Source organism: Diabrotica undecimpunctata, chromosome 3 (genome assembly GCF_040954645.1).
Source record: "Diabrotica undecimpunctata isolate CICGRU chromosome 3, icDiaUnde3, whole genome shotgun sequence".
NCBI classification, from domain to species: domain Eukaryota; kingdom Metazoa; phylum Arthropoda; class Insecta; order Coleoptera; family Chrysomelidae; genus Diabrotica; species Diabrotica undecimpunctata.
In genome coordinates, this window is record NC_092805.1 from 146,202,736 (window position 1) to 146,228,950 (window position 26,215).

The 26,215-nt window shown below is 34.1% G+C and overlaps 2 protein-coding genes and 1 long non-coding RNA gene across 3 annotated transcripts in view; 1 reads left to right on the forward strand and 2 right to left on the reverse strand.

Annotated features, from left to right (window-relative positions):
• The window catches only part of Pof (RNA binding domain-containing protein painting of fourth), an 86,346-nt gene extending 74,509 nt beyond the window's left edge, over window positions 1-11,837 (forward strand). Inside the window, exon 11 of the mRNA XM_072527079.1 lies at window positions 6,986-11,837. Coding sequence (XP_072383180.1) covers window positions 6,986-7,036 — 51 coding nt within the window. The 3' untranslated portion in view covers window positions 7,037-11,837. The remainder of the gene's footprint in view (window positions 1-6,985) is intronic.
• Window positions 26-24,433, reverse strand: LOC140437510 (uncharacterized). Its single transcript, XR_011950385.1, has 3 exons — window positions 24,353-24,433; window positions 375-542; window positions 26-305 (listed from the first exon to the last, which is right to left on the reverse strand). It is a non-coding gene; the product is annotated as an uncharacterized lncRNA (long non-coding RNA).
• Window positions 9,283-18,049, reverse strand: LOC140437919 (uncharacterized). The gene is made up of 3 exons (XM_072527708.1): window positions 18,023-18,049; window positions 11,939-12,503; window positions 9,283-9,527 (listed from the first exon to the last, which is right to left on the reverse strand). Exons 1-3 carry the CDS (start codon window positions 18,047-18,049, stop codon window positions 9,283-9,285), a joined length of 837 nt encoding a protein of 278 aa, XP_072383809.1.
• Window positions 24,434-26,215: the final 1,782 nt, after the last annotated feature.

The following is a 26,215-nucleotide window of genomic DNA, read 5'->3' on the forward strand; positions in this document are numbered from 1 at the left end:
TGTCAGAGAATTATACGATAGGATTTTTTACAATTAAAAAAATTTAATATTTTAGCATTTCAGAAATCTTTATTTTGAGGTAGATGCATGTTTTTTAAAATAACAAGGTAAACAATAAGATTTCGAACACTTATTACAATACGGTTTTGTTTTCGGGGTTTTGTTTTTGGCAACTGTTCTTCCCGATTTTATTGACAGTTCTGCGTAGCACATGGAACAGGATCTTTTTTCGGTTGCTATAAGCTCGTGTTGATCTGTTTAAATCGAATAGTCGACAGTCGGACAGGTATCAAGTTTTGTAAGTCCTAAAACGTACATATATACTTATACGTACTTATTATAATAATATCATTTTTTTTAAATACACATTTTACCCTTTATGACTTCCTCACGAAATTCTGTGATGGTCATTTTGCTATTGGTTACTTTTTGATGTAATAAATAGGAATTCACAATAGCAGCGCCCATAACAAGCTCGATTGCCAACTTCCTATACCATTTAACTCTTCTACGTAGAGATGAATTATATGATTTCATATGATCTGAAAACAATTTTACAGTAACAAAAAAAAATGTTTTTGTGTGTGTGTGTGCTGTTGGTTTCTTTTGACTGTGGACTTAATCCATTAGCCGAACTAAAATTACTCTTATAATATATCTCTTATACTCATTATATTTATGACTATTTATAACCTATTTGATAATAATGATTTACAATAGTAATTCATACATCTATTATACAGGTACCTAGATATATATTTTAGTGAGCGTTTTTTTTTGTTTAAGAATTAGACAAAAAGTACTACATGCTATACTAAATATTAATACTACCTACTAATAACTATTAAATTATATAATTTTTTTTAACAAACCGCTAGGGCATAAACCCGGTTCAACACCTCGGAGGTTTAGGTCCTCTTTGTGTGTGTGTTTTTATTTTATTATTTTTTTTTTATTTAATTTTTTTTTATTTATTTTTTTTAATTATTTATTTTTTTTATTTATTTTTTTTTTTAATTATTTATTTTTTTTTTATTTTTTTTTTATTTTCATATTTTACCTTTCACAATAAAATTTCACAATTTTAGTTTTATATTAATAATGTGTTTAATTAGGATCTCATAGATACTTTTATCTTTAGTAGCAATCAAAGCTTGTAGATTAAAAGGTCTTCTTATATATTGTGTAATATAAATTTGATCTATAAAATAATCTATTTCTTTTTTTTTTATTTACAATCTAATATCGTATGTTCTGCGGATCCTAATTCTCCACATTCACAAATAATAAAGTTATTTGATAAATCAATATAGGCCTTATGTTTGTTGTATTCCAGCACACTTTTGGGTTTCAACAATTCACCTGAACGTCTGTTGACCACCACCATTTTCGGTAAAAATTTTGTGTTTAGCATAAGGACATCCCTCGCGTCCTTCCATTTTTCTACAAATATGCTAGTATTGCTTTCTTCTGCAATAACTTCTCGACGTTTTAATTTGGCTTGCAAAACATTTTTTGGGTTTAATTTTCTGTTGCTACGAAGAGTTCCAATTATATGGGTATTATTCTCTAGCAATTTATGTGCCAATTCTACTGATCTGTAATAATTGTCCACTACAGTGGTTCTTCCGCTGTTTAGCAAGTCTCTGGTTAAGTTCAGAACAACCTGAGATGGAACAGAATGCTCTTCTGAAACCTCTTTTTCTCTTCCACAGTAAACTTTTAGGTCATATAAATAACCCCCCTCCAAACACAGTTTAAAAAGTTTAATTCCAATTTTAAATTGTTTATTCGAGATATATTGCTTAAACTTCAGCTTTCCTTTGAAAGGAACAAGTGTCTCATCTATAACAATATATTCACCAGGTACTATGGAAGCTTGAAAAGTTTCCTATAACTTTGATAGTAAGGAACCGATTTTATGTAGCCTGTAGTCCATATTCACTTGTTCGTTGTTCGTAAAATGCCACATTGTTAACAAAACTTAAAAGCGGTTTCTAGACAAAACATGTTTTAAATTTTGATACAAACTTTTTTTTTGACTAGTAGGCAGAAAGGGAAGGAAGCTGAACTAATCCCATCCACATAAGGCATCGTAGAAATGCTTCCATTTCATTCTCCGTAGTGTCTTTCCAAGTTTGAACTCGAGAGTGTTTAGAGGTATTTTTAGCTTTTTGTTGATGTGCATAGATATTGGTTTCCCGAACAAATAATTTAATAATTACATCTGTTATCATCATTTTGTAAAAAAAATATGGAGTCTGTTCATATTATTCGTAAACAGTTGCCTTGATTCCTGAATCATTTATAGTAACAGGAATATTTTTCAAAAAATTTCCTGTTACCTGGCCCCATTCAAAATTTATTATTGGCGAGGGTTCAGATTCATCATCAATATAGTCCATATGTTGTGCTATTACTGACTCAATTGTGTGGTCTATATTAGTAGATACCAGATAAAAAAAAATATTTAATAAAATAAGTTATTCATATGTTTAAAATAATAAAAAAGTTTCAAATAAATTAAAAAACTTAGCCGGCCAATATGGACAGTTTAATATGATTTCCATTGCGGCACTTTACGTGTTAATAAATAAAACAAGTTTGTAAATCTAACATATTTTGTATTGATGTTTTTAATTAAGTGTAATCAATCTTTACTAAAACTATAACTGCTATAATCATACTTTACTACCATATTTATGTAATCCATTGTAATCTTAATTATGCCTAATTATTAGTATTATATATCCTAGTGTTACAAAAAAAAGAATGTGTATAGGACAATAATGTGGGACTTGTTTTGAATATTAGACAGAAGTATAGTTTAAATACCGTGAGAATTGTGAGTTAATTGTGGTTAAATAATTATTTAATAATACAGGTTAGTTTATAAGTAATACCCAATTTAGTTACGAAGAAAGTTTGGTTTCCATGAACACAATTCTGCAAAACAAGAGATCAAAAAAGATTGTTTCTCAAATAGCTCAATCGCTTGGCTCAAGACATTTTACCCACTGTTTTATCCCTCTAATCAGTCATCTCTAATTATCTCTAATAGTCCTCAAAGACTAAATTGCCACTGAACCTCTAAAAATTATACCAACAAACTAAATTTTCTGAGAAAAAATAAACTGAGAATGTCAATTTTGGGACCCTAAAGAAGTTTACCATTCCTATTTCCGGGCTTCCCCCTAGAACTCCCGTTGTAGGAGGTAAAACAGAAAACATCGGTTAACCCAGAATCACGCGTAGAAAAAAATGTTTTTCTTTGCTTTTTCTAATAAAATTTAATAATTTTCCAACACAGACTTTAGTTCATCGAACAGATCTATGCCGGTAGTGGTCCCTACTATTAAGCCGCCGAACAGATAGAATTATCACGTGAACGCCATGGGCTGATTACCAGTTGCAGTTCCCAACATCACAAGCTCGATTTAAACTAGGTCAAGAAGAGAGATATAATTATCGCAATTATTGCGGTAAAACCCATAATCTTATATACTAAAACGCTAAGCCCTTTTCTTGTCCACCACTTTACTCAAAAACCATATTAGATAATTAAAATATTTTTTCGGAATATTATTAGTATTACGTATGAGCTTGTCAAGATATACTTTTGGTACAAAAATTCACTTCCGGTTTTGAGATGACCGGAAGTTAAAATTTACTTTAAGTTTTAGACCCCACAATGTATATATGGATCGAAAGGTCTCGTCGAGACGAATCTAAATATGTTGCGATCCGACACCGGAAGTGACCCGAAACGCGCATAAAACGTCAAGATAGAGCAAATCTGACACCGGATTCGTGATCAGCATGCAAAATTAACTGCTAAATCACTTTTTTTTACTTGCATTATTATTGATGAATGTTATGTATATTCTTGCTTATATTGTTTGTATTGATCTCTTAATTTTTCTCGCAAAATAAAAATTTCATTTAAAAAACTCGATGTCGAGTTGGTCGAGTATACATATTGAAAACTTAATTCTAGTTGTCACTGTAATAATGGAGTTATGATATTTACAATTTATTATTATGTAGTATGAATAGTGTGACCAACTAGTCTGAAAAATCATATCAAATAGAAATTTCGGAATTTTAATTATCGTCTTCTGAAAGGTAAGAGAGGTAAGAGGGGACCGGGAAGAAGACGCATTTCCTGGCTTCAAAATTTACGAAAGTGGTATAACACGACTACCACTGAACTGTTCCGCGCTGCAATAAATAAAATAAAGATAGCCGTGATGATCTCCAACATCCGGAACGGATAGGCACTTTAAGAAGAAGTCTTCTGAAAAGACGATTCAAAAACAATAACAATTCATGTATACACATGAATCATCTGTATTACGAGGCATGCTGCATACAACGATGTAGTGATTGCTGATCAATGTTTTTTTCGGTTTTGTCAACCATTTTAAGTAAACAAACTTCTTGATTTCATTCGCGCTATTTAAAATCAATCCCGTCGAATGATTAATTTCCAAATCATTACGTGCTTTGAACCAAAATCAAATCTGCTGCGTTGCAATATGATTTTATGTAAAAATTTATTTTATGTCCGTATGTGATATATGTCATAAGGGGGCAATCTAATCATACATCAGCCTGAAGACTTAATAATTTCATCTACCACGTACTATTGTTATGACGTTTATCATAAATACAGATAACTTAAAGAGCAAAAAAGTTAAGTGCAAATTTATGCCACATATGTGGCATATGTGGCGCCCCCTATCAGCTATAGGAAAGTATGCATCAAATTATACTTTCTCATATTTAAAAGTACCCAGTTGTAAATTTTTGTACATAAATGTTTACAAATATGAAAGTTATAGAGAAAAATATAATTTTATATTTGCAATTTAACACCCTTTATCTTCCCTAATATCAACATTTTATTAAAGCAATTTGGCTTAAATCGTAATATCTTAAAGTGTAGAATCTACTGTTTCTTTTTGTACAATTACTTAAGGACCACCCTGTATACTCTTTATAAAATGCAGGAATTCAAAATAATTAACATATGTAATCAATTTGTTGTTTGTTTGTTTGTTTATTTTATTATTTGTATGTCATAATAAATAACTCTACAAACTGTTTTTCTGCATTTAATTCATTATTTTCAACGTTAGACAACACTAACTCAGGATGAATAGATTTTTTTGCCAAATATATGGTCCATCTCTTCCAAATATTCAAAATATTTTTTTCCACGACCGGTGGCTTTTTGATTATCAATATATTTTTTATAGTTTCGTTCTATCACTCTCCATCTATTGTGGCAGTTTTCTTCAGAAACTTCTGGTATTGTAGTTTTTAATTCCTGAGCTATAATCTTCCATAAATGTTTGTTAGATTTTATCTGTAAAGTACCTACTTTATCCTTATATTTATTATTATTATATATATATATATATATATATATATATATATATATATATATATATATATATATATATATATAAAATATTTTAGTTTGGATAGTTGTCCATTTAAATTCAGATTTGGGTGTGGATGGTAGCAATCTCTGTGTTAAAACTAATTCATTGGACATATTTATTGGTTTAACTATCTAACTTATCTAAACAACTTACGTTTCGCCGATGATATACTTATAATAGCTGAAGATCTAGGTATGGCAAGAGAGATGGTACAGGAACTCGTTGTGGCTACAGAAAGTGTAGGTTTAAATATAAATATCTCGAAAACAAAAATCATGACCAATTTATTACCCAACCAGAACATCAGTATTGGTGGGAAAGAAATAGAACTCGTAGATAGATATAAATACCTGAGACATGAAATTATGATTGGCAGGGATAACCAGACTCATGAACTGAAGAGAAGAATCGGTCTTGGGTGGGCAGCATTTGGAAAACTGAGAGAAACTTTTAAAAGTGAGCTGCCCACATGCCTAAAGAGAAAGGTATTTGATCAGTGCGTCCTCCCAGTCTTGACGTACGCAGCAGAAACACTTACCTTAACAAAAGCAGCAGCTACCAAACTGAGAGTCACGCAGAGAAGAATGGAGCGGTCCATGTTAGGAATAACTCTGCGAGACAGAATAACCAACGAAGACATCAGGAGAAGAACCGGAGTGACTGACATCATCGAGAAGATAGCCAGACTAAAATGGAGATGGGCAGGACACATAGCCAGAATGACAGATGGGCGATGGACAAAGAGGTTATTGGAATGGAGGCCAAGGGAAGACGAGAGAAGCGTCGGTCGACCACCTACAAGATGGACTGACGATTTAAGAAGACTCAATAAAAACTGGATGAGAGCGGCGCAAGATAGACGGGGTTGGAAACATGAGGAAGAGGCCTATGTTCAGCAGTGGACTCTTGAGGCTGGATGATGATGATGATTGGTTTAACTGCGTTAAAAGCAAGAAACTCCATTATTTCCGCTACAAGAAAAACTTTGTAAATATAACAAAATAATTATACTTAAACTATACTTACGACTTGTATCCATGATTGGTCTTCTCTCAAATTTTTAATTTTTAAACGATCAAAATTACTCAAATATAAACAGTTTTATACGAGGATTGGAGGCCAAGTAACTATGAGATAAAGGTTATAAAATAAAAAAGAAGAACAACAGTTTTACAAGCGTTCCAACTGGTATCCAATTCCAAAACTATTCAGAACTGGACATGCGCAATTCATCGTTTATGTACCAATACACGCATGATTCAAGAATACTACAAAACATCAAGTTGGAACAAACCTAATATAATGTCAGACCAATCAAATACACTGCTCAAAATGATCAAATTTTACTGTCTTATCAGTTTTTTTAGGAACCAGCTGGCTATACTTCTTGTACTTTCAATCTTTTCTACATTTCTTGTTTTTATATGACTGGAATGAGTTAGTAGATCCTATTAATAGTTTACCCATTGTAAAATAATTTACATTCAATTGCAATTAATAAATTATTTCATACAAATATTTTTCTTTTGTTTCAGAGTATGGAAAACCTTCTTGAGCAGGCTAAGAGAAGGGCAGCACAAAAATAGAGAGGACGATTTTAAATATGTAATGGCGTTTTACTACAAAATCAATTTTACTATGTAAAATGTACCAAAAAATGGTTATTTTACGTGTTTTGTAACGATATTGTCTTCATTAGCATCGCAATATTTATATCAGTTGTTTGTGTTCTTTTCTTTTACTGTTTGTGTATAGGTACTGATCGAGCGTTTTTAGTTTTAATATAATTTTAAAGGAAGACAATTTGGATATATAATCGACTATAATCAGTTTTTTAATCATCATGAAGCCGGAGCACTGGTAAATATTATTCCTGCAAAATAAAGAAATAGGCTGGTGTGGTATATTGTATACGACAAAAGGCTCAGCAACAAAAGATTATTAATAAATTATTTAATATGTACAGCAATGCTAAAAAGTTTTTATTAAATTCAATACAATTGTTGTAGAGAAATACAGCTAATTTTTAAGTATGGGAGATAAATTTTAAGAAAAAACATTGACAAATTGAATAGCAAAATGTTATTGAATGTGTTTATTCACATGTTTGTTAGAATACTACATTTTTTCTGTGTTCAAAATTCGTTGTTATCTTTTGTGATTACTTCCGGCCACCCGCGTTTTCTTTCCGGTCTGCCTCGTTAATTTCTTCTAATTCTTTTTTCTTTACTACTTTCAGTCATCTTTGTCTTTGGCCTGCACTCTTCTCCTTCTAAATTGATATTCGTTTGACATTTCTTGTTTTTTTTTCAAGCCAAGCTTCTATAAAAATTGGGATATAATATATAAATATTTTATAGTATTTATATCTTCTTGTTCTTATAGTGCCGTGCACCTATAGTGCGTTGGCGAATTATCTTAAGGCCAGACGTCTGTCTTTTGCGGCATGCAAAAGATCGCCAATATTATTTATGCCTGTCCAGTTCTTTATGTTCCGTAGCCACGGCATTTGTTTGCGACCTACTCCTCTCTTGCCTTCAATTTTCCCTGGATGATTAGTTGAGGGGTTGCGTTTTTTTTTCCTCTCAGAATATGGCCGAGGTATCCAATTTTTCGTACCTTGATCAAATTGAGTAGTTCTCTCTCAGTATTTGCCTTTCTTAAGACTTCCTCGTTTCTCACCCCATCTGTCCATGGTATGCGGAACATTCTTCGCAACGTCCACATTTCGAAGGCCTCCAACTTAATAATGGAAGGTACTCTTAACGTCCATGTTTCCATGCCGTATAACAATATGGACCATACATAGCATTTAACCATCCTGTAGCGGAGATTGAAGGAAAGATTGCGGTTACATAGTAGCGGTTTAAATTTGATAAAAGCTTGTCTTGCTTGTTCGGTACGGCAATTTATTTCTTGTTGAGGATCCCATTGGTCATTCATCATCATTCCCAAGTATTTAAATGTTTTCACTTGATCGATTGGAGCATTATCTACTTGCAGTTGTATTCTTAAAAGTGCGTTTTTTCTTATTGCCATGCATTTAGTTTTTCCAGCATTTATCTTCAAGCCATATACTTTTCCTACGGTGTTTATTTTATTTAACATCAACTGCATATCATGTTCTTTGTCTGTTATTATCGCGGTGTCGTCGGCGTAACGAATGTTATTTATCGGAAACCCGTTTACCTTTATTCCACACTCAGATCCTTCCACTGCCTCTGCAAAAATGTTCTACATAGAGATTGAGGAGCATAGGAGACAAAACACACCCCTGTCGCACCCCTCTTAAAATTTTAAATTCTTCTGTGTTGGTTGATTTGTTTAGTCTCACTTGTGCTTTTTGAATTCAATAGAGATTCTGGATAACTCTTATATCTTTCTCGTCAATGTTAGCATTTGTGTAGCATTTTTATCATTGCGTCATGTTTTACGGTGTCAAACGCTTTTTCATAATCGAGGAATATTATGACTATATCCTTTCGTTGATCCATGCAATTTGTACAAGCGTATTCAAGCATAATACCAAATTTGAAACAAAATTGTGTCTCACCGCTTAGATCTTCCAGCTTTCTGAAGATTCTTGTGTGAAGGATGCGAAGAAACACCTTAAGCAAATGGCTCATTAAACTTATCAGTCTGTGGTCTTTGCATTTTGTCACTCTTTGTGATTTAGGGATCATTATAAAGGTTGAATAAAGCCAATCCGTTGGAATGTGGCCAATGTCCACTCTTTTTATATACTCTCCTCGCTCATTTTTGTTACCCAGACCGAAATCACCAACCGCATTACCACATCTACCCCTACCGACTTTGGCATTAAAATCGCCCATTATGATGTTGATATCGTTATGTCTTTATAGAAATCTAAAACTTCAATTTCCGGTTTATCAGATGTGGGTGCGTAAACTTGGATTAGATTTATATTAATAGGTTGACCGGCTAACTTCACTATGATTACTCTGTTTGAAACGGGTATGTAATCTATAACAGACATCGCAATTCTATTATCAAGCACTATTGCAACTCCATGCCTGTGGTAGTTATCTGTGGCGTCGCTACCGGTACTATAGTACACTGTAAAGTTGAGAAATACCTGAGCCAGACCACCTCAATTCACTTACACCCATTGTTTTCACTTCTAGGCGCCGCATTGCTTTGAGCAGGTTATGTAACTTTCCTGGGATGCACAAACTATTGACGTTCCATGTCGCTACTTTATGAATAACATCTTGAAGTCGAACCCGGGGATTTTTAGCACCCTCGGACCATCTAAAGTCTGCCCGGGACTGAGGGCCTTTGCTTCAATTTTGTCCGACATATAAGATAATTATTCCAGGGATATCCGTAGGGATCGTTAATGTAGTGGTTTCCCTTTACCTTCTACATCTTTATGCCGTTGGCCAAATTTTGGTTCATCCACCTTCGGGGTCGATTTGTCAACCCCAGAACAAAAAGGTGCCCTAACTCCTAGGCCCGTTGGTCAGTAAGTGGGGGACTGCTTATACCGGCAATCACTCGGTGAAATTTTTTGCCATATCTGTTGCCAGTTGCCCGGGGTGTGGCACGTGGAGTCATAAGTGGGAGTTAGGTGTCTTATGAGGACCAGTTATCAAGAACCATCACCCGTTCATGACGCTCGATGTGGTCATTCCAATAAAAGGTACTACCTCTAAAACACAACCCTACATCCCAGTATTTATATATTAGTTAGTTTATATATTTTTCCGATAATATATATTGTACCTGTCGTAAATAAACCTATACGTTTTCTGCAGAAATTTCGGCGTGGTTTTTTATTATTAACAATTTATTGTGAAAATTGCGATTTTTTAGAATTTTCACTTACCATTAAAAAGGTATCTATTTATACTTAAATATAAACATTTTATCTGTTAGACACTAGATCTTTCACACAAAGCCTTTCTACTGTCTTCCTTTTTGAACTTCAGCCCGATCTGTCTCAAAACTCTCCAGAGGCTTGTTCTGGAAAGTTCAAATACATTTCTTTATTTTAATTTCAGTTACACTTAATCTAAAGAAACATGTTCTTTCTGTTCATCCATTTTATATACGAGGTTTACCTTTTTAGTTTTGCACACAGCCGCTCAGAGGGCGCCACCAATAAAACCTTCCGACACAAATGTAACCTCAATCTTTTGTTGACATAAATCGTGAGTTTCATTGCGATATAACAACTCGTGTAGATACAGTGAATGTTTGAAATTAGCAAGTCCTTCGAAAAATGGATCCTAGCCGAGAACATTTTCGAGCAATATTTCTTTACAATTTTACAATGAAAGCAGCGTCCACTCTGGGTGGATTCTAATTTCTTACTAACTACATTCAAATTGTATTAGTTAGATAAAACCTCCTTTTTTGAAAGTTTTCGGCAGATAAAAACATTTTTGAAGGTAAAAATTATTTTACTACCAGAAGTGTAACACTTGGATAAATTACTTATAGAAATTTATCTAACTGTTAATATCTATGCTCAACATTAACAAGTATACCACAGCCAGTTCTGCAAAAACAGCACGTTTATTAAAATTCTATTTTTATTTCGGAAAATACGAAACGAGTCAAAAACTTTTACAAATCAATAAATAAAATGATAGAAGTGAGTTTTATACAATCTGTATACCAGATAAAATTAATCGAAAATTTGGAAATAACTTGTTAAACAAGATCAGATAAAAAATTATTTGTCAATAAGTAATTAACTTTTAAAATTTTGTGTTTAATTTTACAAGGCGTCAACATAACCTTGAAAGCTCCCTGAATAAGATACCAGGCAGATTTCTCCTTCGTGTTTTTCCCATAGGTTGGCTTTATCTTATATTTCATCGACCATTTATTGGTCGATGAAATAACACTATTTTCACTATCTACCACATTTAATCATTTTACTCTTTTAAATTTGATATTTTGATCGACATTTTTTACTATTTGAACTTCTTTTAATGTTTTGTATAATATTTTTAGCATTGCTTGCTGCGTGTTTGTACATTTACTTACCAGCTTATGTCCACGCTTTCGTTTTGTTATCTTTTATAAGAACTTTGGTTGTATTATTTTGTAATGTGTACTTTTAAGTGGTTTTAAATAATACTAAAGCAAATTAATAGAAATAACCGACATTGGTTATGTCTAAAATGAAAAGAATAAAATAGTTTTCGAAGTTTAAAGAAGAAAAATATTTTTAAATCATATATATTGTACATAAAATTTTAATTTATTGATTATTGATATGTAAGATTTCATATCCATTTGTTTTTGATATATTAAAATTTAAAAAACGCCATTTATATTCTTGGTAAGAAATTCGTTGGTTGATTTAATTTTAAGGTTATTGATAGTATTTTTTTTTTAATTGTAATTGTTGTTTAAATATACGTATTTTAAATACATCTGTTTATTTCTTGCCCTTGAATTATGGATTAAAAGTCAATTACCCGGATAATACTATTGTTTGGGAAAGCATGTACTTGCTATTTCTTTCTTCTTAGGAGCAGCAGCTTTTCCAGCTTTTGGTGAACTTGCAGCAGCCTTGGCGGTCTTTGGCTTAGGTGCCTTTGGTTTTTTCGTAGAACTGCCTTTACTTGATTTCTTCGCTTTTGTTGGTGTTTTTACTTTGGCCTCTGCAGAAGTCGGAACTGCGGATGAAGATGATGCAGTTTTAGGTGCTGACTTCTTTTCAACTTTCTTCGCCTTTGCCGGCTTTTTCTCTGTCTTTGATTCGGCTTTTTTAGCCTTTGTCACTTTCTTTACAGATTTTGCCTTTTCGCCTGCAGCAGAACGTTTGGCAGCGGCGGCAGTTTTTTTCGGTTTAGTTGTTCCTCCAGCTTTCTTTTTTTCTGCGGAACTAGGCTTTGCAGATCCAGAAGACGACGATGAGGTAGACGCTAACTTGAAAGATCCTGATGCGCCTTTTCCTTTTGTTTGCACCAATGATCCAGTAGCAACTGCAGCTTTTAAATATTTTTTGATGAACGGTGCAACTTTTTCAGCATCTACTTTGTAATTTGCAGCAATATACTTCTTCTCTTCAAGCTATCAAGAAGTTTATTGCACCAAAGTCGTTAGAATACAGTATTGAATTAGATAACATTACAGTACCGCAACAGAAAAATATTAAATGTAAAAATAAGAAAGAAATAGTAAGTACATACTTTCCCAAACAACTATAATTCTGTAACAATAAAACACTGAAAACTTTGTTTTCAAACTTCCACAAAATTTATTTTAATTTCTTATCACTACAGCTGTTTCGGCTGATTGCCTTTCTCAAGTGATCTGTTTTTGGTATGGGTTTACACTTTATAGTCTCTAATGGAATAGGTTGAGGAGGGGAGAACTGTTTGTCTCAAGCTGGTCATTCAGAATTATATCTGTGTTTTTTAATTTGTTGATTTCCATAGATTCTAACAAAGATAGCTTAAGGCCTTTATTTTGAATGTGGAGAATTTTAAATTCGTCATTAAAAGAATGATTATGATCTAGAAGGTGAAGTGCGTATGTAGAATCTGTTTTTCTATTATTGAAAGCCCTTTTATGTTCTGCTATTCGTTTATTAAAATTTCTACCTGTTTGACCAATGTAAGTTTTTGGGCAGTCGCCACATTTAAGTTTGTACACACCACTGTGTAAGTGTTTTTTATGTTGGCTCTTGTTGTTTTTAATATATTTGCCTAGGTTGTTATTTGTTCTGAAAGCTGGTGTTATTCCTTTCTTTTTTATGTGTTTGGCTATTTTTGTTGATATTTTGCCTGTATATGTAATCGAGCAGAAGGTACTGGGTTTTTTCTCTGGTGGTGGAAATACTAAGTTCAGGGCTTTCTTCTGTAGTTTTTGATTTAATATTTTATTAATTGTTTGTTCGTTGTATCCATTGTTTACTGCTATTTGCTTAATGATATTTAATTCTGTCTCAAAATTGTATTTTGACATAGGAATTGCTGTTAATCTATGTAACATACTATGATAGGCTGCCAGTTTATGTTGTGTGGGATGGGATGATGAATTGTGAATAGTCGTGTCAGTATGGGTAGGTTTATGAAATATGGAGAAGTCATGTTTGTTTTTAAGTCTGGTAATTTTTAAATCTAAAAAATTTATGGATTGATTTTGTTCTGTTTCTATTGTAAATTCAATATGACTATGAAGAGAATTAATATACGATAAAAATTGGTCGAGTTGCCTGTTAGTTCCTGTGAAACATACCAGTACATCGTCTACGTATCTCCACCATATTCAAACAGTTTTTATATTGGTGGAGATACGTAGACGATGTACTGGTATGTTTCACAGGAACTAACAGGCAACTCGACCAATTTTTATCGTATATTAATTCTCTTCATAGTCATATTGAATTTACAATAGAAACAGAACAAAATCAATCCATAAATTTTTTAGATTTAAAAATTACCAGACTTAAAAACAAACATGACTTCTCCATATTTCATAAACCTACCCATACTGACACGACTATTCACAATTCATCATCCCATCCCACACAACATAAACTGGCAGCCTATCATAGTATGTTACATAGATTAACAGCAATTCCTATGTCAAAATACAATTTTGAGACAGAATTAAATATCATTAAGCAAATAGCAGTAAACAATGGATACAACGAACAAACAATTAATAAAATATTAAATCAAAAACTACAGAAGAAAGCCCTGAACTTAGTATTTCCACCACCAGAGAAAAAACCCAGTACCTTCTGCTCGATTACATATACAGGCAAAATATCAACAAAAATAGCCAAACACATAAAAAAGAAAGGAATAACACCAGCTTTCAGAACAAATAACAACCTAGGCAAATATATTAAAAACAACAAGAGCCAACATAAAAAACACTTACACAGTGGTGTGTACAAACTTAAATGTGGCGACTGCCCAAAAACTTACATTGGTCAAACAGGTAGAAATTTTAATAAACGAATAGCAGAACATAAAAGGGCTTTCAATAATAGAAAAACAGATTCTACATACGCACTTCACCTTCTAGATCATAATCATTCTTTTAATGACGAATTTAAAATTCTCCACATTCAAAATAAAGGCCTTAAGCTATCTTTGTTAGAATCTATGGAAATCAACAAATTAAAAAACACAGATATAATTCTGAATGACCAGCTTGAGACAAACAGTTCTCCCCTCCTCAACCTATTCCATTAGAGACTATAAAGTGTAAACCCATACCAAAAACAGATCACTTGAGAAAGGCAATCAGCCGAAACAGCTGTAGTGATAAGAAATTAAAATAAATTTTGTGGAAGTTTGAAAACAAAGTTTTCAGTGTTTTATTGTTACATAAAATGAATTTCCATCAAGTAACGGTCGAATCCATCAATTAACTATAATTCTTGCAAATAACGTAATGCAAACTATCGATTAAATAGAATAATAATAAATTTAAAAAAACGCATAGAATATTTAATATTAACAAAACAAAAATGTGAAAGTTTACCACTGAGTTACATCCCCTTTATTTTTAATGGCATCGACATTTCTTTGAGGAATGGTTTTTACCAAGTTCTAACAAAATTCTAATGTAAACGAATCCTTTTTTCCTTCAACTGTCAATGTTATGGTCTGAGGGGACATCTGCTCCAAGAAAAGTCTTAACGCTTACAATGGAATTTCTAAATCTTAAATTGGTTAAAGTCGATCTATTTTCGAATGCAATTTTGTTCATTATCCTGTGGTGACCTCCAGGTATAAAGTCTACGGGGTAGTAATCGAAACCATGTGTTCATAATCGCCAGGTTTTCTTCTTGACAAAATTGAGCCAATCTGTCGCCTCTAGCATTCCTTATTCCTAAACCATAATCACCTATTATATTGTCGACTCGGCCTTTTCCTATCTTTACATTTAAATCACCCATACAAATTAATAATTTTTATTACTCAAAAGTTCAACCAAATAAACGTGTTATGGAATGTTAACAAATTAGCCAACTAAACAGCTCAACTGGTGATTTGCTGATTAAGCATAGTGGAGATTTGTACTTTTTTTTATTTGTGTATGTGTGCGAGCATGTATCACGTTCAATTAACAAATCCACAATTAGTGGCTTAGCTCTAGCCCCTATATCATATTCTCTGTTGATCCGCCGTCGATTATTTGGTGACACCCTATTCACAACATGTATACTTAGAGGTCGTTCATTATTAGCCATTGGGACGCGACTTGTCGTGGATGCCAGATCCATAAGAATAATAGCCACGTGTTTTTACCAAATTTTGTTTTCACGGCAATTGTCAGAAGTTTGTATGAATTGCGCATTCACATAGATTATCAGCATCTCTATCAACCAGATTATAAATTTTGTTCATTTACATTTCGATACTGTCTGAATCTAGGGACACTACTATTTGTTAAGGATTTTCTTCCTGTGAGTAACTATCTTTGCTGATACTAATATTAGAATGCGTTTTTTCGTTATTAATAATGATCGCCACTTTGGCTGTCGACACTGCAAGAGTCTTCAAATAATAATAAAAAATATTTACCTGTTTCACTTAAAAAATACAGTTTTTCGTCTTAAAAACCATTGTTCTAGATGTTATGGTTATAAAAAGAAGGGTACTCTTGTTCTTTTATCCTTTTATTTTTACATACTTTAGGCATTAATTTGTACTAAAGCAATTTACACAAAAGAACCATTCTAATTAAAATTTCTGCGGGTGTTTTTAAAGCAGGATTTTGTGTTGAAATAAAGGTACGTATGTTTTTACCGCATTAATGACGTCAGTGCATTTTTTTGTTAATTAACTTATTATTTACACTACACGTTCAATTATAACAGTTTTGTGAATGTAAAATAAATAATGTATGTAAAATAAATATTGACAGAGTATTTTTTTTTATTAATTAGTTATCAGTAAAACGTCGAAAAACTATTAAGACAATAATCCTGCTTTGAAGCTTATCATACGTTAGGCTCAAAAAGCTCCCCCCATTACGCACACTAAATAAATCATTTAATCCAACAGATTTCTAATATGCTCTAACTTTAATGCATGTTGTAATAAAAGGCCATACACGATATTTACTAGAGGTATAAAGTAAGCCGTTTTATTTATTTAAGAATATCTAAAAACTTAATTTTAATGGGAACCCCATCTTATTTAAGATATTTCGAGTAGAATCTGAAACCAAGAGAAATATATTTTTTTTCTCGCGTCATTACGCGATCCTCGCGTAATGACATAAAGCAAGATCTGGCCAAAAGACTATTTGATCATTTGCATGATGTGTGTTCACAAACTGAAGCAATTTAGAGAGACATCTTTGAATATAAATATTTGCGTTTAAGGCTTCGCCTCGAACAACACCAATGTAGGGCTGTGAGATAAAGCCAGCCTCAGAAATTGCACACCATACCAAAATTTTGTCCTCAAATTTTTTCTTACTTTTGAATTTTATTTCATCAGGTACATTTTCGTAATCGGTTGTGTAAAACCCATCATTACCCTTCATCTCAGAGTTGGTCAAAGTAAAATATTTTTCATCGTCCATCACGATCAACTTGTTGACGAAATGCACTCGCCTTAACGCGCGGCAACATCTCGGAATTCTCTCTAATTAATCCTCTGTGTATTTTGGAGCTTTCCTTCTTTTCCGGTAGATAATATTGTTACTCGATAGGGTCCTGTATACTGTAGTCTTTCTAACATGAAATCTTCTGGCCAGTTTTCGCTGTGAGACCCCAATTTTGTTCTTAGCTGCTTCAATCAGTCTTGCCTCTCTTATATGGTTCAAAATCCGCGGTCGGCCACTTTTACGCAAGTTAACACATGGTATCTCGTCTTCACATTCTTTGATTGTGCGATAAATTGTCGATTTGCTTATGTTTTGATCTCAATAAATATTAACAATATCTCGTCTCGACATTCGCCCAACCATATTATAAACACCTCGACGAATATCAATTTTATAAGACATTTTGCAGAGCACAAACCAAAATATTCTGCTTTGTTCATTAAATGTCAATAACTGATGACATTTCAATTCCATGGCCTTCTTTGTTAAATGCATTTTGCTTCTCAATCAGAACAGGTGAAATTTTTCCCAAAACTTTAGGACCATACGTTAGAATAGGAAAGCAGAACAAAGTAAAAATAGCACAAGATAAAAAAACCAAATGGTCAAAGAATAAAGAGGCATATATAGGCCAAAAACAGATGAACTAATAACATGGATATCTAATAAGAAGTCCTCCGAAGATGGTCAGGGACAACGCTATCAAGGAAGTAGTACGAAGAAAAAGAAAAAATATTATTAAAACGTTTTCTTTAACAACCTATCTCTACTAGCTATATCTCCCGTATAATACTTCATATTAATACAATGTTATCAACAAACTTTGAATAACAATAAATGTATGCTTGAAGCAAGAATATACACGGAGTAACCTGGACCTCTCCTGATGGAAGAACAACGAGTCAGATTGATTACATCTTAATAGATTCAAGGTATGGAATAGACGTAATAAACAGGAGGTGCAAACATAGACTGGACAGAAGAATACTTGGAAAAAACTGTTCCACTACCTTACAACTTGCAGATGACCTTGCCATATTGGTCACTAACGACAGGCACTGAGACCTTGTGGAAATTGTAAACGAATGCTGCGAGAAAGTGAACAGGTGGATGAAAAATAATGACCTCGAACTCGCAGGCCACAAGACAGACGTGGTCATCCTTAAAGCTCCAAGGAATGAGCCGGACCTGACTTTCCAAATAGGCAATAGCCAATTAGAGCCGACGAACTGCGCGAGGTATTTAGGCATCGACCTGGACAGAGGTCTGAGGTATACGAAACACCTGTTAGGAGTGGTTAAGAAGGCGGATAAACGGACGGCAGCTATCCAAAGAATAATACCCAACATAGGAGGGCCCAGCAGCAACAAGAGAAAATTGTACCTTCAAGTAGTGCAATCGACCCTTCTATATGGAACTCCCGTCTGGATTAACGTACTAAAATACCAGAAGTACAAAGATATTATAACAAGAGCCCAAAGGAAGCCCCTTTTAAAAGTGGTGAGCGCGTACCGAACCACTTCTACGCTGGCCTTACAGGTGATTGCGGGAACGCTCCCCATCCACCTGCTTGTCAAAGAAAGACAAATGCTGTATGAAGCCCATGACGGTCACCTACCTCAGGTAAGAAGGACCATACGAGTGAACATGCTTATAGAATGGCAAAGAGAATGGGAGGTACAGACCACGAAGGCTCGTTGGACCAAAACGCTTATCCCCGATGTTGTAGCATGGTACAACTGTAAATTTAAAAGAGTAAATTACTATTTTACTCAGTTCCTGACCGGTCATGGATCTTTCAGATCCTACACATATGGCATCAAAAAAACCAACGATGACATATGCACCTCGTGTGACGAGAGGGACGATGCGGAACATTGCATCTTCCGGTGCAATGTTTTCGCCTACGAACAACAAAGGCTACGAACAAAAAAAATTTCCTGTAAACAAGGGACTCCGGCAGGGGTGTTGCATATCCCCCACATTGTTTAAAATCTACGTGGCGAAAGCACTGTATCAGTGGAAAAGAAAGTGCAGAGGAATGGGCATTGACCTTGCCTATATACCCTACAGTTTGCAGACGATCAAGTCCTTATAGCCAACGATAAAGAAGACCTGACATATATGGCCAGAAAACTACAGGAAGAATACAAGAAGTGGGGTTTAGAACTCAATACACAAAAAACAAAATATCTCCCAATAGGCGCAGAACTATCCAACATTCAGATGGACACAACCGAAATTGCATTCTGCACTGAATATACCTACCTAGGAATTGATTTCGACACCACAGGCACAGACAATAGGGAAATTAGAAAACGAATAACCCAGGCCCGTAGAACAATTGGATGCCTTAATGGAGTTCTCTGGAGCTCAGAAATTGGTAAAAGACGAAAATACAATATATATGAATCTCTCATAAAAACCAGCTTAACCTATGGTACAGAGACATGGAGACTAACAGAAAGCAATAAAAGAAAACTCGAAGCAACAGAAATGGATGTATTTAGACGATCACTTCGAATATCTAGAGCAGACAGAATTAGAAACGATGAAATAAGAAATCGGAGGGGGGTAGATGGATCACTGGCAACAGACATAGAAAGCAAACAACTTATATGGTATGGCCATGTTCAAAGAATGCCAGAAACAAGACTACCAAAAATCGCCATGAAATGGATACCACCAAATCGTAAGAAACGAGGAAGACCAAAAAGAACATGGAAGGAGGGAATAACAAAGGCAATGAGCTCCCGAGACTTGACCGAAGAACAATGGAATGATAGAAATTCGTGGAAATTAGGCATCGGACAACGACGCAAGACGTTTTGAAACCGATATATATATATATATATATATATATATATATATATATATATATATATATATATATATATATATATATATATATATATATACAACAAAGGCTGCAGAATAGATTCGGCGCGATCGCGCCCAAAAACATCATGCAGATTGCAATGAGCAGCAAAGAGAATTTTGAATATATAATCCACCATATAACAGGTATCATGAAAAGGAAGACTATAATAGAAAGAGCCGAACAAGCTGGGTGAGGGGTCAAATACAAAAATAAATAATAAAAAAAAACATAAACATTCTTTTTTTATTTCTTTCTTTTTCTTTTCTGTACAAAAATGTACCAAATGTTACCCTTTACGGTAACCCCTCTTTTTTAAGCTCTCAAGTTTCTCCGCTTGGGAACTAGGTCTCCTTCCTACACGCTTACTGCTTTTAGGTAAGTGCTGTAACTAAAATAAATAGCCCTAAGGGCACCTTTAACCCAGTCTGCGCGTGGTATCCCCATGTTTCGTTCGCTAATGAACTCGTCCAGGGATACCACGGGTCGAAGAGAGAGTTTTAGTTAGTAGGCGACCTGGCAGGAACGTCCGAAGGGGGCCCTCTATCACATAGTTTGACATCGTGCCGTCGGCGTATGTCTCTGGTCCTTTTGGTTGAATCCAACAGTACTAGGGACACCTTCCCTAGTCGATTTTACGAATCTTTCCACCTCAGTCCAAAGAAAAAAAAAACACTTACAACAATACAAGAACCCACCATTTGAAGAAAATTCAGGTTGTGAAATCATACCAGAAGAAATAACGGCACCCGTCAGAAAAATGAAGGGTATTGTGGGTGGGAAGGGTGCTGAAGCTATTAGATGCAAAACAAATAAAAATAATACCTGAAATATTTAATAAAATATACAAGGCACGAGAAATAACAGTAAAGTGTCTCAAATCGGAGTTCGTACCATTGCCCAAGAAACCAGGAGCAAAAGTTTGTGAAGACTATAGGACCATAAGCCTAATGAGCTATCTGCTTAAGCTGTTTTTAAAAGTCATCCACAAAAGAATTTACCCGAAATTTGAGGAATAAATTGCGTCCAATCAAGTTGGATTTGTGAATGCCGTTGGTACGAGGGAAGCTTTATTTAGCGTGCAGGTATTGTTTCAGAAATGTAGAGATGTCAGATGTGATGTTTTTGCATGCCTGATTGACTACAAGAAAGCTTTCGATAGAGTCAGGCATGAACAAATGATGGAAGTGTTGAAGATGACAGGGATTGACGGAAGAGACCTAAAAATAATAGCTAACCTGTATTGGAATCAATCAGCGGTACTCCGAATAGATGGAGAATATACAGATCAAGTCAAAATCTTAAGGGGAGTGAGATAGGGGTGCATAATTTCACCACTGATATTCAATCTGTACTCGGAGCAAAAAAAGCAAAAACGTTATTTTACTCTCAACGATGCACCACGACGATTTGCTAGACGAATTAACGGGCAAGCGAGAAATAATTATTGACTATAATAAATCCAAAGGAGGAGTAGATCTAGTTGATGAAGCACACATTTTATGAACTTGCTTGCTTGCTTGAGCTCGAGCCACTCGCCGATGGCCTATGGTCAGTTTTTATTTTGCAATGAATGTAGCCGGTATCAATTCATTTGTAATAAACGGTACCAAGTTCTTGGTATGAAACTAGTAAAGAAACATCTGCAAGGTCGATTTTTAAATAAACGTATTCCTAGATCAATTAGGTTAAGAATAAAAAAATTTGCCGTATTGAAGAAGAAATTGTTCCAGCCCCAAATCCACAACCTAATTTTCGAGGTCTTTTTTTTACTGCAGTAGACAAAAAATAGGCCAACCAGATATACCTGTCAAAAATGCCAAAAATTTGTATGCTTAGAACACGCAAAATGCATTTGCTCTGACTGCCTACAGGATGGTATTTTCGAAGACAGCAGCGAAGATTGTTTGTTGTTTTTTTATTTAGTATTTGTTTAATTTCTTAGAAATAGTTGTTTTGTATTTGTTTAATTTGTGTTTTTGTGTTTTATAGTATTCAAAGACGAAAAGTTGCTACATAATATAGAAGACCAGTCAGTAGAACAAATTTACGAAAACATAACGAGTAGCATCAAAGAAGCAGCAGAGGAGGCCATTGGACTAAAAACTAATTCCGCTAGTAAAAAACTTTGGTGGAATCAAGAAATTGAAGAACTAGTACTTCGGAAGAAAAAAGCATACCACAAATGGCTAAATACAAAACAGGAGTTGGATAGAGAAGAATACAAAGATATTAAAAAAAGAACACGACAACTAGTAAACACAGCTAAACGAGAAATGTGGGACAAAAAATGCAAAGAGATAGACACATATATGGGAGGTAGAAAATGCTCAGAGACGTGGAAATTCCTGACAAAAGTTAAATCAAATGAAAAAAGAGAAACAAACATACAATTAATAACAACAGAGAACTGGATCCGACATTACGAAAATCTATTAACAGAAAACAGAGAGGAATATAGAGAAATGTCTCCAACTGAAATACACATACAGGGAGAAACGATAAACATCGATGAGAGGACTGTCATAAAAACGATACAACTACTAAAAAATGGTCGAGCTGCAGGTCCGGAGGGAATTTCAGCAGAACTAATCAAATGCGGCACTAACAAACTGTTTGAACGATTAACCTGGTGTATAAACCAATATCTAAACGGTGCACCAGTCCCGCATGAGTGGAAAGTATCCTTCATATCATCTATACATAAGAAGGGAAGTAAACTGGATTGCTCAAACTATCGAGGTATATCAGTAACCAGTACCTTAAGTCGCCTATATGGAAGGATACTTCGAGACATTATCGAACAAGAATATAAGGAACAAGAAGAAGAGGAACAATCTGGCTTTAGAGCGGGAAGGAGCTGCACCGATAATGTGTTTGTTTTGAAACAAATAATAGAAAAAAGATCAAGTACCAATCAAGAAACCCACCTTATGTTTATAGACCTTCAGAAGGCCTATGATACTGTACCCGCTAAAAAGCTATGGAAAGTTTTGCAGGAAACAAACATTAACCACACAGTAATTAACGCCCTTAAACAGCTTTATGAAGGATCAACGTCGGGAATAAAAATTGGAAATAGACTTTCAAAAAAATTTCCTGTAAACAAGGGACTCCGGCAGGGGTGTTGCATATCCCCCACATTGTTTAAAATCTACGTGGCGAAAGCACTGTATCAGTGGAAAAGAAAGTGCAGAGGAATGGGCATTGACCTGGGAGAAACTTGCCTATATACCCTACAGTTTGCAGACGATCAAGTCCTTATAGCCAACGATAAAGAAGACCTGACATATATGGCCAGAAAACTACAGCAAGAATACAAGAAGTGGGGTTTAGAACTCAATACACAAAAAACAAAATATCTCCCAATAGGTGCAGAACTATCCAACATTCAGATGGACACAACCGAAATTGCATTCTGCACTGAATATACCTACCTAGGAATTGATTTCGACACCACAGGCACAGACAATAGGGAAATTAGAAAACGAATAACCCAGGCCCGTAGAACAATTGGATGCCTTAACGGAGTTCTTTGGAGCTCAGAAATTGGTAAAAGACGAAAATACAATATATATGAATCTCTCATAAAAACCAGCTTAACCTATGGTACAGAGACATGGAGACTAACAGAAAGCAATAAAAGAAAACTCGAAGCAACAGAAATGGATGTATTTAGACGATCACTTCGAATATCTAGAGCAGACAGAATTAGAAACGATGAAATAAGAAATCGGATGGGGGTAGATGGATCACTGGCAACAGACATAGAAAGGAAACAACTTATATGGTATGGCCATGTTCAAAGAATGCCAGAAACAAGACTACCAAAAATCGCCATGAAATGGATACCACCAAATCGTAAGAAACGAGGAAGACCAAAAAGAACATGGAAGGAGGGAATAACAAAGGCAATGAGCTCCCGAGACTTGACCGAAGAACAATGGAATGATAGAAATTCGTGGAAATTAGGCATCGGACAACGACGCAAGACGTTTTGAAACCGATATATATATATATATATATATATATATATATATATATATATATATATATATATATATATATATATATATATAGTATTCAAAATGTGAAAAAAATATACCTATCTCTTAACTTTTATTTTCAAAGCATGGGTTTAAATACAAGTTATAATAAATCTGAGTGCAAATTTTTTTTTGAGTCTATTTTAATTATATATTTAAAAAATCAACAAGTTCTTAGACCGTTTTTCCAAAAATATTTGTTTTTTGGACCTTTTCTAGATTTGCGGATTGCTAGTCCGACGTTACATTTTGTGTACCTTTATGTCACGTTATTCCTGAAAGGTTAAGAGAGTATGAAAGAAGCATATTGAAGAATCAAAAATATCAAAGTTCATTGAAAATTTCTATAGTATTTGATCCTTTCAAAAAGAAAAAAAAATAAATTTGCATACGTATTAAAAGTTTTTTATGCTTACCTTAATTTAATTTACGTTCTAAATACTATCTTATCATGAAACAATCGGAAGCGGATGAAAATAACTAAATTCTTATTGTAGTGTGATAAATGCCATTCCTGTAACTTTGTTCAAGATTTTATTTATCTAGAACTTGCGATAAAACATAAACTGATATGAAAAATACGCAGATATTTTATTGATTTCGCAAATACTTACTCAAACATCTATTAAGACTTTTTTATCATTGAATTTTTGCAATTTCCTTCATGAATTTTAAGCTTTACATTTTCTTTTTTTATTAAACAGTCTTAGTTTTGCATCCGGTCTGATCGTATTGCGATCTTTAATTATATGTATCTCGCATGGTCGCTCAAGAATACGGAATGGATCTTAACATAAACAAGACAAATTATATAAGTATTAGGAAACATCAAAACTACAATACACAATCATCTACAAATCAAACACAAATCGAGAGTATAGAAAGTTGCAAGTACCTAGATGTTCATTTCGATAACTAGTGGAACCATTGAGTTGAAATAATTACGTACATTCTTCGTTAATCATCTAACTAGCTAATCAATAACTGATGTTGAGTTATTCCAAGAAGAAAAATGTGATATTTATAACGTTATAAATGGTAATGTAATGAACATACGTTTTTCCCCTTTACCCATTGCCCAGTACCTTTTTGGCACTTACTCTTAATCCATGGTTATCTCCATACTCTTTAATCGATGGATTTTTTTATGGTTTTTGTGTTTATCTCTCAAGTCTACTTTTGGAACCCTCTTTTAGCTTTGTCAACGACCGTTCTTGTAATTCGATTGTTAATATCTAGCTTAACAATAAAAAAGTATTTGCATACGCGAACTTGTTCATTATTATTTATATGAAAATAATGTGCATTATTATGTTGTCTAGGTCTCTCCGCACTGCTACATCTGTACGCTGGTTTGACGGGATTCATGCATTTGTGAATGAATGAAGATCTCTCTATCTATTTATATTTGCCAGGCTCAATATATTTTTAAAATATCTTCCCTGGTATTTTCATCCATTTTATTAGGGCATTTTAGCCGGCATTTATCTCCAGAAGCAGCTCTGATACTTCTGACAACAATAGGTTTTTGTGATTTAGATCTTGGGGTATATGCTTGGCCAGAGTTTCGTTATTTCTTGGCTTTATTACTTAACCAGTTTTCTGCCACTGCTACTCGCTTTTTCCCTTTTTTTAGGGGTGGCAATTTTGGTGTTTGCTGGTTGACTGTCTGGTACTTCAGGTCCTGATGCTTGTAAGTTTGCTGCTAGAGTGTCTGCAACTTCAACGTCTGATACTTGAATGCTTGCTGCTCACTGCTGCTGGAGTATTTACTGCTTGAGAGTCCTGCCAGTGGAGTGTCTGCTACCTGGCTTATATTGTTTGAATTCGACAAGAAACCACTGCAACCTGGACTATCACTACTGCTTAAGCTAGAACTATCACTTGATGTAGAAGAGGAGGACGAACTAGAGCTACTAGAATCTGATTCATAGTTTGGATCTTTTATGGAATCATCATCATTATTGCTTACGAAGTCCGAGATTTGGAGGTCGTTTTTCAGGTCTGGTGAAAGGTCAACCCGTAATAATGATGTATCAGGCTTATTATTATCGTTATCGGTAGCTATAACATAGTTTGCATTATCATAAGTATTAAGTGCAACATTTTTTTCTTCTAAAAGATGTCTTTCTGAGATGTCTGAAAAAGAAAAAACATTATTGTAGCTAAAATAAAAACTTTGTTATTCAGGCACGCTATTTTTTTCAATTGTGCGAGACCTGAGTCTCGCACCTGATCTGGTGCATAACGCTCTTATTTTATTTTCTTCACAAGTGCCA